We start from the raw sequence: 15128 nt of genomic DNA on the forward strand, positions 1-15128 counted from the left end.
CAAAAGTTGGGAATGAGGGTCTGTAATTCAGGGTCTGTAATTTTTTTTTCCATTGGATTTTACAAACGCTGATACTTGTAGATGTGCAATTAGCTTATATTGTCCAGAATATCACTCTACCTAAGTGTGTATTTGTTGTGACTATTGCAATTTGCAGCACACAATTAATTGGAAAAGTAAGAAACAAAGGAAATTATCAGTGTACAGGTCACTAACTGAATGAAGGTCACTAACAGCTAACTGAATGAATTTTTGAAAATCAAGATTTGCACTGTTTGATTTAAGCTTACCACCACCATGCTAGCACAAGATGTGGTAGACAATAGTTAAGACCTACACATTCAGTGCAATTTTATACAATTCAAACTGTTATACACTCAGCCTTAGCTAGGCACACTTGATTTTATAATAAGCTCTGAACAAAGCCAAAGTTTCATGTATCAAAATCAAAAGTTGGATCCATCTGGGCACAATATGAAGTACTGGGAAGACTGCTCACTGGCCTGAAATGTCCTTTGCAGTACTGCAACACTGAACACAGTTCGCTAGAGCATTGCATCAAATGTGTTTATTATTCATATCAATGAATGTTCTTTGATGTCATTTATGGAAATGTCTAAGATATACTATTTGATGCTTTCATACTGTAACAGATGTTTGGGAATTATTACATTAAGATCTGATCTGAACCATTCAATAAAAACTTTCAATGTAATCTGTCAGAGAAAGTGTTCATAAAGTGTTCACTGTGCAGCATGGTAAAACAATAAGATGATGACAAGACACAAAACATTAACAGACCATATATTTACACTCAGTCTCTACTAACCATGTTAAAATCAAAAATAAAATATTTTAAATAAAACAATACTGACCCTGCATTTTCTAATCATCTCGGACAAATTTCACAGATTATGCTTTAAGTGGGCAATCCAGCCAGGACATCAATATCCACTTAAAGCTGAGTACATTATTGTGCAAAGATTTTCTAGGCATGATCACTTCAGTCTACCATTAGTCATTTTCAGTTAAAAGAGGTCTCATAAGCTTAAGTAAAATTAAGTACAGTACTACATACAGTAGTCATTTCCGCAAGTATGTACAATATATAATGCAAAATATACACAGGAGATGAAGACATTGCTACTTAAGGGGGCTACCTGAAACACGACATATGATGCAAAAATAGATGAGGGCTACAACACCCACTGGGATGAACTCTGAAGGTGAACTGATTTCACATTGTTAGCATATGCGTTTGTATGTGTAGATGTAGCCATTGCAGTAGGGGCAGGTGTGCGTTACATCCTTCAGGTCATCAATCAGGCAAGGAATCAAGCAGCATCCAAGATCACACCTAGAGTGCAAAAAAAAAAAAAAAAAAGAAACACTGTTCACTGAGCAAAAACAGCTACACACTCACACAAATGTTCTAAGGGATTACAAAAACTCCAGGGAAACCACTGAGCCACTTACCCCACAAAGAAGCAGAATAGGCAAAAAAGTGAGTTCATGAGGCCGATGTCATGGCTAATGCGTGTGATAATGGCCTGCTGGCAGTGTGGGCACACTGTCTGCACTGGACTTGACTGGAACATCTCACCCTGAAGCACAGTCACTGTAGTGGCTGCTCCAGGAGGTGCAATAACTGTGGCTGTGTGCCCTCCAGCAGGGCCAAAACGACCGGGCCCTGAACCAAACTGCCCTGGCACCATCTGTGGAAAATGGTGATGACCTGGTGATGGATAAAAACCACCTGTAGAGAGTGGAAATGATTTAGGATGGGGTTAGATACTAGTAATTCAATAATTTATGACGTGAATTTGTTTTTCACTCCGTAAAAGACTGGAAATCACAGTGTGTGTACTGTATTATTTTGGCAGGCATACCATGTAGGTGTGGCATAGGCATTGGCTCTGGGCCATCACCTGGGACATGAGGTGGCACAAAGCCTGGGTGAAAAGACGACTCGTATGGAGGTGGACCATAGTCGGGAGGCTGGGGCTGACCCTGAATGGGTACAGAGGTCACAGGGGCAGAACCTGCAGGACAAATTAAGAGTCACAGACTGCTTTACATCCTTTATATTATGTTTAAAAACAGCATTTTAAAAAAACGAATGTAGCTCTCTTGCTGTATCCATATTTTTCCTTTTGTGTCCTGTTGCATAAAACTCTAATCTAAAGCTAAACTCTTAAAGGGATACTTCACCGATTTGCATTAAGCTTTGCATCATTAGAAACTCTGTAGTATTTTCGAATGATCGTGTTTACGAGGGAGGTTAGCACAAGAGATTTCTCTATTTCTTGCCTGGAAAAAAGCAAGCAAGCAAGACAGGAGATTTCTGTATTTCTTCCCTGTAAAAAAATTCTCCGGTAACATAAAAATTGCCATTTTGAGTCATCGGAGGATTTTTTGGCCAGAAGCTGGAGACTACATCTCTAGTTCTGCAGGTTTTCAAACCACCCATAGGGAGTGGGACGTCACGCCCATAGCTGTCAACCCTCCCCTTTTTTCCGGGTTTCTCACGTATTTTAACTTTTTTCCCCCGCTGTCTTTCCGACAGCTATGCATGCTCAGAATTTAGAAATAGTGTGGGCCATCTTTCTTTGAAGCTATGCTAACAGACTAGACTCCTGCTCTGCGGAGAAAGCTGAAAAGTAACGACGTTTGCGGAAGGTAGTTTTGAAACTGACATGGCAAAAGGGGATTTTGAAGACCTGGTGCACGAATCCGATGCTCATGACTACCTGTACGAGCCGCAATACAGTGAGGAACAGTTGAGGATGATTGAGGAACAGGAGGACTGCAGCAAGACCGACTGTCTGTCGGTTAGTAGGAAGAGCCGGGCCGACTCTAGCAGGGGGGGCTGGTGGTGTCAGTGCTCTCGCGGAATCGGCTGAGGAAACGGCAGTATGTAGAGCACCATAACTTTGCGCCACACATGGACCTGGAGACATTTTTGAAGGCGAGAGACTGGGGAAAGGCAATCGTCTTGTTTTGCCTGCCTGTGTCCAGAACAGGCAGGCAGGATTCATGGCAACGTTACGGACAGTAACGTTGGCTATCAAGTAACTGGGGCTATCAAGTAACTGTTGATGCTCAGGATTAGCTATAATACAACCCCAAATAAGAACAAGTTGGGACGTTGAGCATCTCATGGTTAAATGTAGACCTTTCTATCTACCCAGAGAGTTTACCGCAACTGTAACAGATTACATAAATTCGTCGACGTAAATCATTTGCGTCGACTGTTCGCAATGTAGATTTATTAACGCATCAGTGATGATCTACATCCCGATTTAAACCAAAGATTCTAGAGCGCACTTTGAGAGATGTATCCAAGGCTAAACATATTTGTTACACATGCTACAAAAAATAATTCTGTGCTATGGATGATTTACCAACGTAACACCAGTGCAATACAGTTTTCCCTATGGCTATACATGCGTGAGACTGACAGGGGAGCTACACCAGGTACGTAACTGAAGCGTTCCGTTCTTGTTGTGTCTGCTGCACTATAATCCACTCTATTAGCTACACCAGACATGATGGCGGCGCGTACGTTTGAAAAAAATAAAGCAGTCTTCTAAAATACTTTTTACACATCGCGAACGGAACGCTTCAGTGCGTCAGGTGTAGCTTCCCTGTGAGACGCTTGTTTGTTTGAAGTGTGCCTGTAGGGTATGTGAGGGGAATCGATGCGCTTTGATTCCAACTTGGTAGTAGTAGTCTACAGGATTAAAAAGCATGCCCACGTGTGTGCACATAGTATCCAAACAATCCTACAACAGCTTGCGAATTATCCTCCCAAGCCTAGCAAGTGTTTTGCCTAAAGCGAAAGTATATTCCGACCGGCCGAGGTGCATTCATATCTCGTCTAAACGTCTATGACAATCGCCTTGTTCCTTGTACTGAAAACCCAGACACCACCATTTAGTTGTTTGAGATTTTAAAGGTTTTATAACAATGATACAGATTTTGTGGCTGGTGCTACAAATCTATTCACCTTTGCAGCACCAATACTATGCAAAAAAGTTAACTATGCATACAACCCTGGTATCGCACATATCTCATGTAGGCTATTCTGTCTGATACGCCATGCTGATGTTATAACCCTAAAATAACTAGCCCTCATCACCTCACACATGAAACATAAAAAGGTTAATGCAAAAAAATTAATGAAATGTTAATGAGAAACTTTCTGATATTTGGGAATGGAAAAATAATTGCAACAATAATAATGAACAAATTAATTGTTAGATTAATCGTTTAAATAATAGTTTGGGACAGCAATTTAATAAAAGGTAAATCATGGGTTACACTTTACTTGACAGTATCGACATAAGAGTGACATGACACGGTCATGAACATGTCATACAAATCATGCATAATTAAAAAATAACTCAATTTCGGCTAGGTCTACTTGGCTACACAATAATGTTTCCATTCCAGCACAGCGCACGTTCAATGAATGAATGAAAGCGGCTGCATTGTTTCGCCATAAACAGCGGGTGGAAATCCCGACAGTCTTTCAACTACATGAAATGTAATAGTGACCCATCAAATACCGTCCCAAACAGTGAACCATCAAATACAGTCCCAACATTTAGCAATATATTAAAACAGACCAAAAGTAAATTAAATCCCAAACCAAACTGAAAATCTTCTGATTTTGATAGCCTACCGGTATAGACCCTTTCAAGAGAGTTCCATTATCAGCATCATAGTTGGCCCCACAAGGCTTCCGTTTTAACATTCCATATGTTATCTTAATGCAGAGGAAGTAGATGTTCAAGCATTGTTTTTGATATTATTGTTAAAAGGGTCTATACCGCTCCAAACGAAATGCATGTCTCACAATAAAACGCATGTAAGAAATAAGGGCCTACCTCAAATACAAGCCTGCCCAAAATAAAAGCTTGTGCTTTGCGCAGCCTAATTAAATAAAAGACCCCGGCCATAATTTGAGGATTTACAGTAATCTTAACTTTTTACTTTACTTTACTAGCTAACTCCCTCCTCTTTCAGTCTATGCTCCCTGCTCTGGCTCCATTTGTTCTTGTTCGTTAGGGATGCACAATATATCGGCGGCAGATATATTATTGGCTGATAAGTGAAAAAATGAAAATATTATTATCGGTTCGATAACAGAATTCTGGCCGATAATTTGCGCCGATATTTTTTAAAGTCCTAATTTAGGCCTAACGTGAAGGTCCGGCCTGGCTACACTGAGCTACTTGAGCTTGGTTGGCTATACTTTTTCCTCAATATAATGTCAGCGGTGTAAATGTATTTCACCACTCTAACAAAATCTGTGGATATGCGTTCATTTGGGAATCTGTGATCTCAAAATCGTCTCGTGAATGATCCGCCATTTAACCTTACCAGAGCGGAGCTCAGCCCTATCTAGAGCCGTCTTGTGCTGGTGTGTTTGCACTTTACCACGCTGATCGGGGAAACAAATAAGCAAACTCGTTAGTGGGACGAGTAGGCTACATATGTAGGCCTAGTTCTAAGTTGTGTTTTAGTATTATATTTGCATTACGTTAGCTTGGGTTTTTGTATTACTACCTAGAAATATGCTAACCATTCCTGTGTCAGTTCCAGACAAGTCATCATAACAAGTTATTAAAACCTTCCGGGTGACCCTTTCATTATTGCTGCAGCAGGTTGTGCGCAACAGAGTAGACGGACATAAGATACAGTCTGAGGAGTTGCAGCTTTATTCAGTTACCCGCAGTTGAAACTAGTTTCCCTCACAAACTCTGATTTGGTCACTATACTGCCTATTCCCAGCTGAGCCGTTTATGAGCGTTTAGTCCTAAATTAAAATGATTCATACTCTCTAGCCACTCACTCGCAATTCACTGACGTCAGGTTCACTTAAAGGAGCCACACATACTGTAGGGCTAGGCTACTGTTATGTTGTTGACTGCCGCACTATTGAGGACTATTATGAGTTCTGTCCATCATTTGGTGGTAGGTAAAATTACTGCAATAAAATTATGCTTATTAAATGCTTTCCCCAAATCACTTTTCACAATTTTTTTTCCAAGAGTAATATTATCGGTTATCGTATCGGTATCGGCCACAACAAACCAATGAATATCGGTTATCGTTATCGGCCCTAAAATTCCATATCGGTGCATCTCTATTATTCTTCCTTGTGTTTTCTGCTGCTCCATTCGTTTCCATGGTTTCTCGCGCTGGCATTTCACTGATTGATTTTCTTTACAGAAACAGGTCTGGTTTTGATGCAGTGGCATCTAATGTCCAAAGGACCACAGCCATCCAATATTGTTTATCTGCTCTATCCCTTGTATTTCATTGGATTCTCTGAATATTTTAATTATATTATGTACTGTAGATGATGAACTCACTAAATACTTCACAATTTCATGTTAAGAAGCATTAAAAGGACATTGTTTAATCATTTGTCCACACATGTTTACACAGAGTGATGAATGCCCCTACATCCTTACTTTCCCTGCCTCTCTGAGAAGCTCTTTTTCATACTCAATCGTGTTGCCAGTTACCCTAATTAGTTATGAAATAGTCCCCCTTTTGTTTTCTTTATCATTACACAACTTTTTCAGCATTTCGTTACTCCCGTCGCAACTTTTTTTGGAACATGTTGCTGGTATCAAATTCAAAATGAACATATATTTTCCATTTAATAGTCAAATTTGTCATTTTCAACATTTGGTTTATTGTCTGTACTTTTTGCAACTAAATATGAGTTTAAAGATGAACTGAACTGGAATTGGAAACTGGAAAAGTAAAGGTGATATAACAGATGTATTTTATTTCTTCTCATTGGTACAATGATTAAAATGACTGAATTTATTAAAAGGGATACAATTGTTATTATAACCTTTATTTATTTATTTAATCACACAGATAACAAACATTTTAAAAAAGAAAAAAAGATAAACAGATTTTTTTCATATACATATTTCTTCTCATTGGTACAATGAATAAAATGGCTGAATTTATTAAAAGGGATAAAATTGTACGGTGAAAGTGTTGTTGTTGTCACACGGGCGCCGCCATGTTGGATTTTAACAATCGTCACTGGCATGGTAAGCTACTCTGCACTAGCACTAGCAGCCATAGCAGATAATGAGTCTGAGGCTAGCTGACATGGCTGAGAAAACTAACATTAGGCCTAGCGGAGTTACATATTGGCCGGCCATAAGCCGTTTATAGGCTAGCCTACATCACAAAATCTCATACAAAATTAAACCAAACTAGTGTAACAAAGGCAAACACTTTAACAGGGGAAATTAATTGGGCATGAATCATTGTACTGAACGCTATTTTGTCAATGAGCAGAAACACTCAACATTCAAACTATTGAGAAGATGCGCACTATGGAAACTGGTCTGTAACTTTATACGAATAACTAAACCACAGCGGGTCTGTAAACAGAATCCAATGTCCCTTTCTACTCACCCTGAAGCAAGTTGTTCACCGTCTCAGGGCAGATTGTTGATGCATAGGGAGTTAAACTTGCAGAAATAGCTGCTAATTCCACAGCCATTGACTCGTGCAATATCAACATCCACAAGGTAAATAACTGGCAACTCTCCACTAGCCTAAAGTAAACGGCACAACTCGCGAATCCTCCGGGTAACTGAGTTTTTAAGAGTTTCAAGGGAGGGAGAGAGAGAGAGCCCGTGTGAGTTGCTGTTATGAGTGCCAGTAGTCCAGACTGCGTTAGCCTACATTGCCGTGACAATGCGTGTTATATAGCTTATTCGTATACACCATAGGCTTAATGTGGTGGTGGCCGAGTATGCAGTTGTGTGGAGGACGTACAGTAGGCAATGTGTGTGTGAAGGAGGGAGGGAGGGAGACAGAGAGACATCGTGCGTGTTGCTGTCACAAGTGTCCCTCGTCCAGTTTTCTATATGGCCTGTAGGCTAGGCCTATGTTGTGCCGCTATACACTGCACAAAAAGTATTTATGTATGTGTTTATTTCGGGGGCATACTTTTTGTGCAGTGTATAGCGGCACAACATAGGCCTAAAAGTATGCCCCCGAAATAAAAACATACATAAATAAACATATTTATTTATGTATGTGTTTATAACACATATAAGACGCTGCAGCTGTTGCCTATAGAACTTCTCAAGTCCTACCATGCCAGTGACGTCATCGAAACTGGCAGTGTTCTAATACTAAAACACAATTTTTGTGTTGCTTAAAAAAGGCTACGTATAGATTTTTTTAATTAAATTTTTTAGCGTAATTTATTTTTTATTGTCATAATCAACACATTATCAACGTTGATTCTTTCAGTTCAGTTCATCTTTAAGAGATTTGCAGATTATTACATTCTGATTTTATTGACATTTTACCAGGGCTCCGAACCGGTTCAAGGAACGAAAACGAAAACCGAAAACGAACGGAATTTTACGAGGAGCGGAAACTGAAACGAAAACAAAATGGTCTTCAACTGTTCCGGAACAGAAACGTTATTCTGAAATCGACAACACCGGTTAATAACGTTTTTTTTTTTCGTTCTCTAGATATTTTATAAAATATCACAAAAGCATATCCTAAGTGTTCTACTCGTTTGATTGTAGGCGAACAGCCTAATACTTTGATTTCTGCAGTTTGAAAAAAAAAAAAAAAAAATGGACCTTTGGTCCAAATGTGTATATTTTGTCTTGCTGTTGTAATGTAACCTATCCGCCTGCCACCGGATCTTAGGCCAGCTCAGAGTGTAGGCTACTGAAACTGATTTGGAAATTGTTTGTAGCCTATGCGTAATAGCCTATTTTGCCTGTCCACGCCTTGTTGTTTTAAAGTCGGATTTGAAATGTCTGCTAATTATAGCCTATTCTATGTAGAAGAGTTAAACGGAAATTTGAGATAGGCCTTGTCAGCAACAGACAGGTTCGTTTTATAAACAGGGTTGGAATTATAGCAAGCCTTTGAAGATCTCCATATGGATAAAACTTAGGCTACAACCAGGTAAGGAGTTTAGCACGTATCCAGAAATATTTTTGATAAGAAATTATTTATAGGCATAGGTTAGGCCTACAGTAAGTCTGTAGGCTATGGGATAGATAGCCCATCTGAATGTTTTTGGATGCCGATGAACAATTCGATTATCGATTATCTCCCCATTAATTCACTAATAGCAACTTATACATGTTTATTTACACATCTGAATGAAAAAAAACATGAATTCTTTAACATTGCAATATATGTTTATTGCTCTTAAGATTCCAAAATAAAAGACTATACAAGTGCAAAGTAATGCATTCTTAGTCAGAGGTAGCATTCAATAAAGTTCAGTAGTGTATGTCTAATTGAGTGCCTGTCATTTTAAGCCGTTCGTGTAGGAATCCTTGCAATTAACATTAACACAGTTAAAAGGCTGCTGATGTGTGGATGCGATTCATAACATAGTTAGTTCAAATAACGGTTCGTACTTCTCCTTTGGACAAGCTTGGAAAACACTTTTCCATTTACATCGTCGGGATTTTACAAACATTCAGAGTCAATAAAATGAGCCCTGCATGAGTAACGAATAAGCAGCTGCAAGTAAGCATGCTAAACTTGACACCCAAACAGTATTCTAACGTTAGCTTTGAGATACTGCTTGATTGCATACTGTAACTTAACTTAGTTTAGTCTCCTCAATGTACTATGTTGTGATAAGACCTTAGCAGAGTTTACTTTAACTTTAATTCAGCAGTTTTAATGCTGCAAATTTGAGCAGCATGGTCACGATGATGCTAAGCGGATTTAATAGCAATTTAGCCCACTGTGTTCTATGCAGTGCTTCTATGTGGCAACAACAATCCTTCAACAATCGTGAATATTTTGTTAAATGCACTGCAGAGGAGGAGCAGCGGGCTCGTTACGAGAGAGCGCGGCGGGGTGAGGAAAGGCTGTGTGAGTAAAAAGTGCAGCTCAATGGAAGATTTAAAATTAAAAATATTTAGCAGCACACTTGACGAATCGACGCTCATATTTTGCGTCGACGTCATCGATTGCGTCGACGTCATCGATTACGTCGACGCGTTGTCCCAGCCCTAGTGTGGAAATCGTCATATCATTACAATTGCAGTTATTTTTATAGTTATTGTTAGACATGACGTGGTGGTAAATGCTACTAGATTTCCTGTTCCAAAACTGAAAAGCTGTGTGCCAAATTTCGCAGGAATGAAGAACAAAGAAAAAGAATACTGCTAGTTGCCACTACTTCAACCCTATGGCCACTCCCCTGGGCAAAACGAACAATACAAACGTATCGTGATGGGAAAAAAAGATGGTACATTTCAACCATTAAAATAACTGCAAATGAATCAATCCAATAGCCTACACATATAATGCAAAGGAGGCTAACAAATTCAGATAATTTACCTGACACAGGTCCATTCTTCTCATCAACTGATGGGGCACTGGGACCCCCAGGGTATGGAGGGGGAGGATCACTGGACATGATGTACAGATGCAGAAGGAATTCCAGTCAAACCTAACCTTGTAATTCAGTCAGTGGATGTGGAAGTAGAGTGCAGACAGTCCAAGCCATATGCTGCCATACGATGAATCTCACCTTTTACTACAATTCAACAAATAACAAAATGTGCTGTTTTATAGTTATGTAAGCAAATGTAACACAGAATAAGCAGACAAAAGACAATGAAGTGCAGATTCAACTCATGACTTTTCATTGTCTTAGACATTTGTTGCATTCTGGAGTACAATAGTAATTGGCAACAATTTACACAGTTTCTCTTTCTAAGTTGTTTGAACGCAACAGTCCAAGTTAACTGACTCACATGTCGGACATTCCACTAAACATTTTCCTGCAGCTAGGCTATATGATTTCTGATGTTAACCACTACATCTAGAGAAGCACATTGTGAATGTTTATTTTAAACTACAATCTTGACTTTGTTAGTTTAATCTATGCTTTCTCACCAGTGGGACCACACCAGAGTTTGCCAGATGATGTGGATTGAGAAACTCTTTTTGGAGGTCTCAGACCGATCAATTTCGTGCACACCGGAGTATGATTGTTTGTGATTGTGATTGCTGCATTCCGACCATTGCAAACAAACCAAAACAAGGGGTCAAACACACTACAGTTTGACAAGTGCAATTGTGCAACCTACGCCGATGGTAGGTCACAGGCTGCGATGTAAGATTGTTGGTAAACAGACTGTGCCGGGAAGGGACATGGTCAATATGGCAGTAGTTCAAGGAGGATATAATGCTTTTATAGTTATGCATTCTTCCTTGAGAAAAAATTAACTCCGGGTAAATAGACAGTGTTGATTTTGGGCTGAGCTCAACTTGCCGCTCTGCCCCACATTGAGGCCAGCCCCAATCTGCAAGCTGCAGCCAGGGGTACTTGGCCAGATGGGGGCATTTCACTGCTTGCTCACATCAGCCGAAGTTCAGTGCCATGGCGCCATCTCGTGGCCATGAAATATTCAATGTTATTATGTTAAGGTAAGATACGGAGCCCGCAAAGGATCAGGGTGGGGATTTATTTATGTTTTTGCGTTCCCTCTCAATAAAGTTTGTGTTCCCTCATAATACAGCCTATTTCATTAACATACAAGGATATGAAACATACTTGGAGGTTCCCTTTGAGTTGGATCATTGGATGGCAATTAATGGATTTTCCTTAGCCTGTGCTTTCCACCAAGTTACGCAAAAAATGTACACGTAGCTTCTAGTTTTTGCGATATTGTTGACATACCGAACCGCAGTAAGCCATATGGTGCAGTAAATGTAAGCTCTTGATAGCGCATGCCACTAATCATTGCTTTAACCACCTTGCCGTGTATATCTTGTACCAAAATGTAGTTAATTATTAAAGTGAAATGGTTGCCATCATAAGTTAGTGGCGTCAGTTCGAGTACAGTTTCGAAGTATTGTTTTGATGTGTTGAATAGAACGTAAATCTCTAAAAAGACTATAACGGTGACCAACGAATATTTTGCCCGATAGCGTGACAGCGGTCACATGCCTATTGCCTAACTATTAAATATCGTGGACAAAGGTTAAGTTAACGTAAAAACAAACCATAACAATAACGTTATCTAGCATAAGATAAAAAATGCCCCAAATAATTAAGTAATCTAAATGAACAAGTCTTAACTTAAAGCTAATGTTATATCCTTATGTCTTAAGGATAGATGGAGGAGATCAATTGTCCTAGTTAACTTTATCTGATTAGAACTAGATTATGTAACCAAATAATCTATGTCAAAATTAGCCAGGTCAGCTAACGTTACGTTCTAACGTTGTTTTCGCTGTTATCAATAACTTGCATGTATTTTAACGTTACAACCGTAGGGACAGAAATGTTAACGTTGGAGAACAAAAACGTTAACGTTACGTTACTCTATGAATATCAAAGCTTGATACAACTGTTAATTGTCAACATTAACTCATACCGTTACATTTACTTCAAGTTAACATTAGCTGCTACAATAAAAACACAAGGGCAGCTAACGTTAATGCTACATTTCGCTAAATGAGAGTTATGCTTTTCCATGGAATTTATTCGAATTTCGTGTCTTTTGACGATTCCGGAAACCATAACGTTATAGGTTTGTAACTTTAACGTTAGAAGCTAGTTAATATAGCTTCTAGGCGTTAACGTTAGCTATGCAACGTTATCCAATAACGTTAGCTAAGTAACTTAACGGTGAACATTTTGTAAGCTGTCTCTGGCCTTCGCAATCACCCACACGGAATAAAATACAAGTATGACAATTACCTTTGCAAGTGGAAAAGATAATATGGGGTCTTGTTAAGTCGTTGAATAAAAATGGTCAAATTAGTGCTGGTCAGTTGAAACAGAGAAGACTGAGCTGGAATATTCTGAAATCTTTGGCCTAGCAACAGATCCTCAGAACCTTCTTGAATCCCATGACGCTTTGCGCAGTATCACGGAAGTTCAACCATTAAACTGAAAAGTAAACAAACCATAGACAGTAAAAGATGGACACAGCTACCTGGTTAATAAGTCGTTTAGGTTTAGAGACTAGTGACCGTCGCAGGAAGTGCATCATAACCAAGGGGCACCAGACCCTCTTGTAACAGCTGTGGCTGCAGGCTCGGAAAATTAGTTAGAAAATAAGGCAGAGATTCTCTGAAAGTAAGTTCTTCTTCTATAGCGGTTGGCAACCAACTTTTTGGGTGCATCACCGCCACCATCTGGACTGGAGTGTGGATCAAGCTGTCAATAACCCAGTAACCTTCAAAAAATAATACATCCTCTTTGTAGTATATCATAAGTTTAATGTCATCTGGTTTTCATTAAGTTGTAAAATCAACCTTTGCCTGGCTTGATGGTATTTAACAATACATAACAACAATTTATTGACGGTATTTAACAATACATAATTGCATGCTCCATGGTCTCTTGATTACTGCAATCTATCTAAATTGCAGGAACGTCTGTCTGTCTGTCTGTTTGCCGCATTGGCACCGTTGGCGTGATTGATTTGAAACTGGGCAGGTGCCTCGCTACGGGTACGAGTAAGTGCAGTGGCAAATTTGACGTTGTTTGGATTAGAAATGCAAAAGATATCGGTAAAAATATAGGTAAAATAGGCACATAGCCACTCCTCCATCTGTGTGTTTGTGTGTTAACCGCATCTGTCGAATTTTACTTCTGACTTAGAGTTGGAACCCTGGAGCTCTGAGCTGAGTGCTTGGTCTGGCTGGCTTGAGCGCACATGTAGCCTCAAGCATGCCTACGTTTGGTCAGTGTTTTCTTTCTCTCCTTTTTTTTTTTTATTTCAATTTCGGGTCTGTCAGTCAAAACCGGGGACAGCTCCAGCCGGGGACGTCTGGTCACCCCACCTTGAATACTATATCGATGTCTCCCAGACTGTTCATTATCCTAAACAAATTGCTTCATCATGCAATCAATCAATTTCCTTTTCTTATAATTCTTATACCAGAGGCGGAGAGAGTACATAGCTTCATTACTTGAGTAAAAGTACAGATACCCCTTGCTAAATTTTACTCAAGTACAAGTAAAAGTACAACAGTCAGATGTCTACTTAAGTAAAAGTACTGAAGTACTTGTTTTTAAAAGTACTTGAGTATCAAGAGTACAAGAGTAGGCCTACATTTTCTAAATATTGCATTACTACTGCCACATGTTCTCACATTTATGTACAGAAATGTCCTACATGGAGTTATGAAAAATGTTAATGTTAATACCTTGGAGAATGTAAAAGGAATTGAAAGTAAAATTTCCATCTTTTTACCATGTTGCCAGGGATGGGCAGTATTTCTAATACATGTATTTAAAATACGTTTTTCAAATACAAATACTATTTTGTAATTGAAACACTTGAAGCAAAAACTATCAATAACTTGTCCAGCAAATTGAAATTGTCTGGCGAGCTGGGGCCACGGGTTGGCACATTCCCGGGATGGACCTGCTGCGTCTTTATCCATTGTTTCGTCCATGGTTTCGTCTCTTATCTAAATCTGACCATGGAGTTGACTTTTATGAAAGCTGAAGGTGATTGCTGATAGGCTGTCCCAATCAGTGGCGCCTGCACAATCCAATCACGTTTGAGAGGGAAACAACAAATTGAGAGGGATTTTTTTTTTTTTTTCCTTTTTTTTAGAAGAAGTAACGGGTACTCATGGTTATGGATAGAAATGTAGTGGAGTAAAGAGTACAATATTTGCCTCTCAAATGTACTTGAGTAAAGTCATGAGTACTCCCCAAAAATGATACTCAAGTAAATTACAGATCCCTCAAAATTGTACTCAAGTACTGTACTCAAGTTCGTTAGCCTGCCTCTGCGCTGGGGATGCAGGATGTAAACTGATCCTGCTTCTCGCGATGTCTGAGACTTTGTGAGACTGAAGGTCGGCAGGTATGATACACCGAACTTGCAAGCGGGATATTCTTCCTACAGGCAGTAGGGGCGGGCAAGAGAGTCTTCATTCGCCCTGTAATGAGTAATTTAACCATATACCGACTTACGAAGATAATTAATTAACACGAAAACGTTGCCTGGTGTCCCTTTAAAATACATTGTCTATCATTAAAGAAATAACAAGGGACTGATAATGCTCACTTATTACACGGCTCTTCATAATGCTGCAGAATGCTG

The 15128-nt window shown here is 39.4% G+C and overlaps 1 protein-coding gene across 2 annotated transcripts; it reads right to left on the reverse strand.

The window, feature by feature from the left end:
• Positions 1 to 553: 553 nt before the first annotated feature.
• cdip1 (cell death-inducing p53 target 1) lies at positions 554 to 13144 on the reverse strand. 2 transcript variants are annotated; one of them, XM_048246587.1, is made up of 5 exons: positions 12999 to 13144; positions 10387 to 10585; positions 1890 to 2042; positions 1477 to 1756; positions 554 to 1357 (listed from the first exon to the last, which is right to left on the reverse strand). In XM_048246587.1, the coding sequence occupies exons 2-5, from the start codon at positions 10463 to 10465 to the stop codon at positions 1246 to 1248; spliced, it is 624 nt and encodes a 207-aa protein (XP_048102544.1). In that variant the 5' UTR covers positions 10466 to 10585; positions 12999 to 13144; the 3' UTR covers positions 554 to 1245. The 2 variants fall into 2 exon arrangements, with proteins under 2 accessions (XP_048102544.1, XP_048102543.1); XM_048246586.1 differs by lacking the exon at positions 12999 to 13144 and adding an exon at positions 12761 to 12969.
• Between the last annotated feature and the right edge of the window lie 1984 nt (positions 13145 to 15128).

This window comes from Alosa alosa, chromosome 6 (genome assembly GCF_017589495.1).
Source record: "Alosa alosa isolate M-15738 ecotype Scorff River chromosome 6, AALO_Geno_1.1, whole genome shotgun sequence".
Lineage (NCBI taxonomy): Eukaryota > Metazoa > Chordata > Actinopteri > Clupeiformes > Clupeidae > Alosa > Alosa alosa.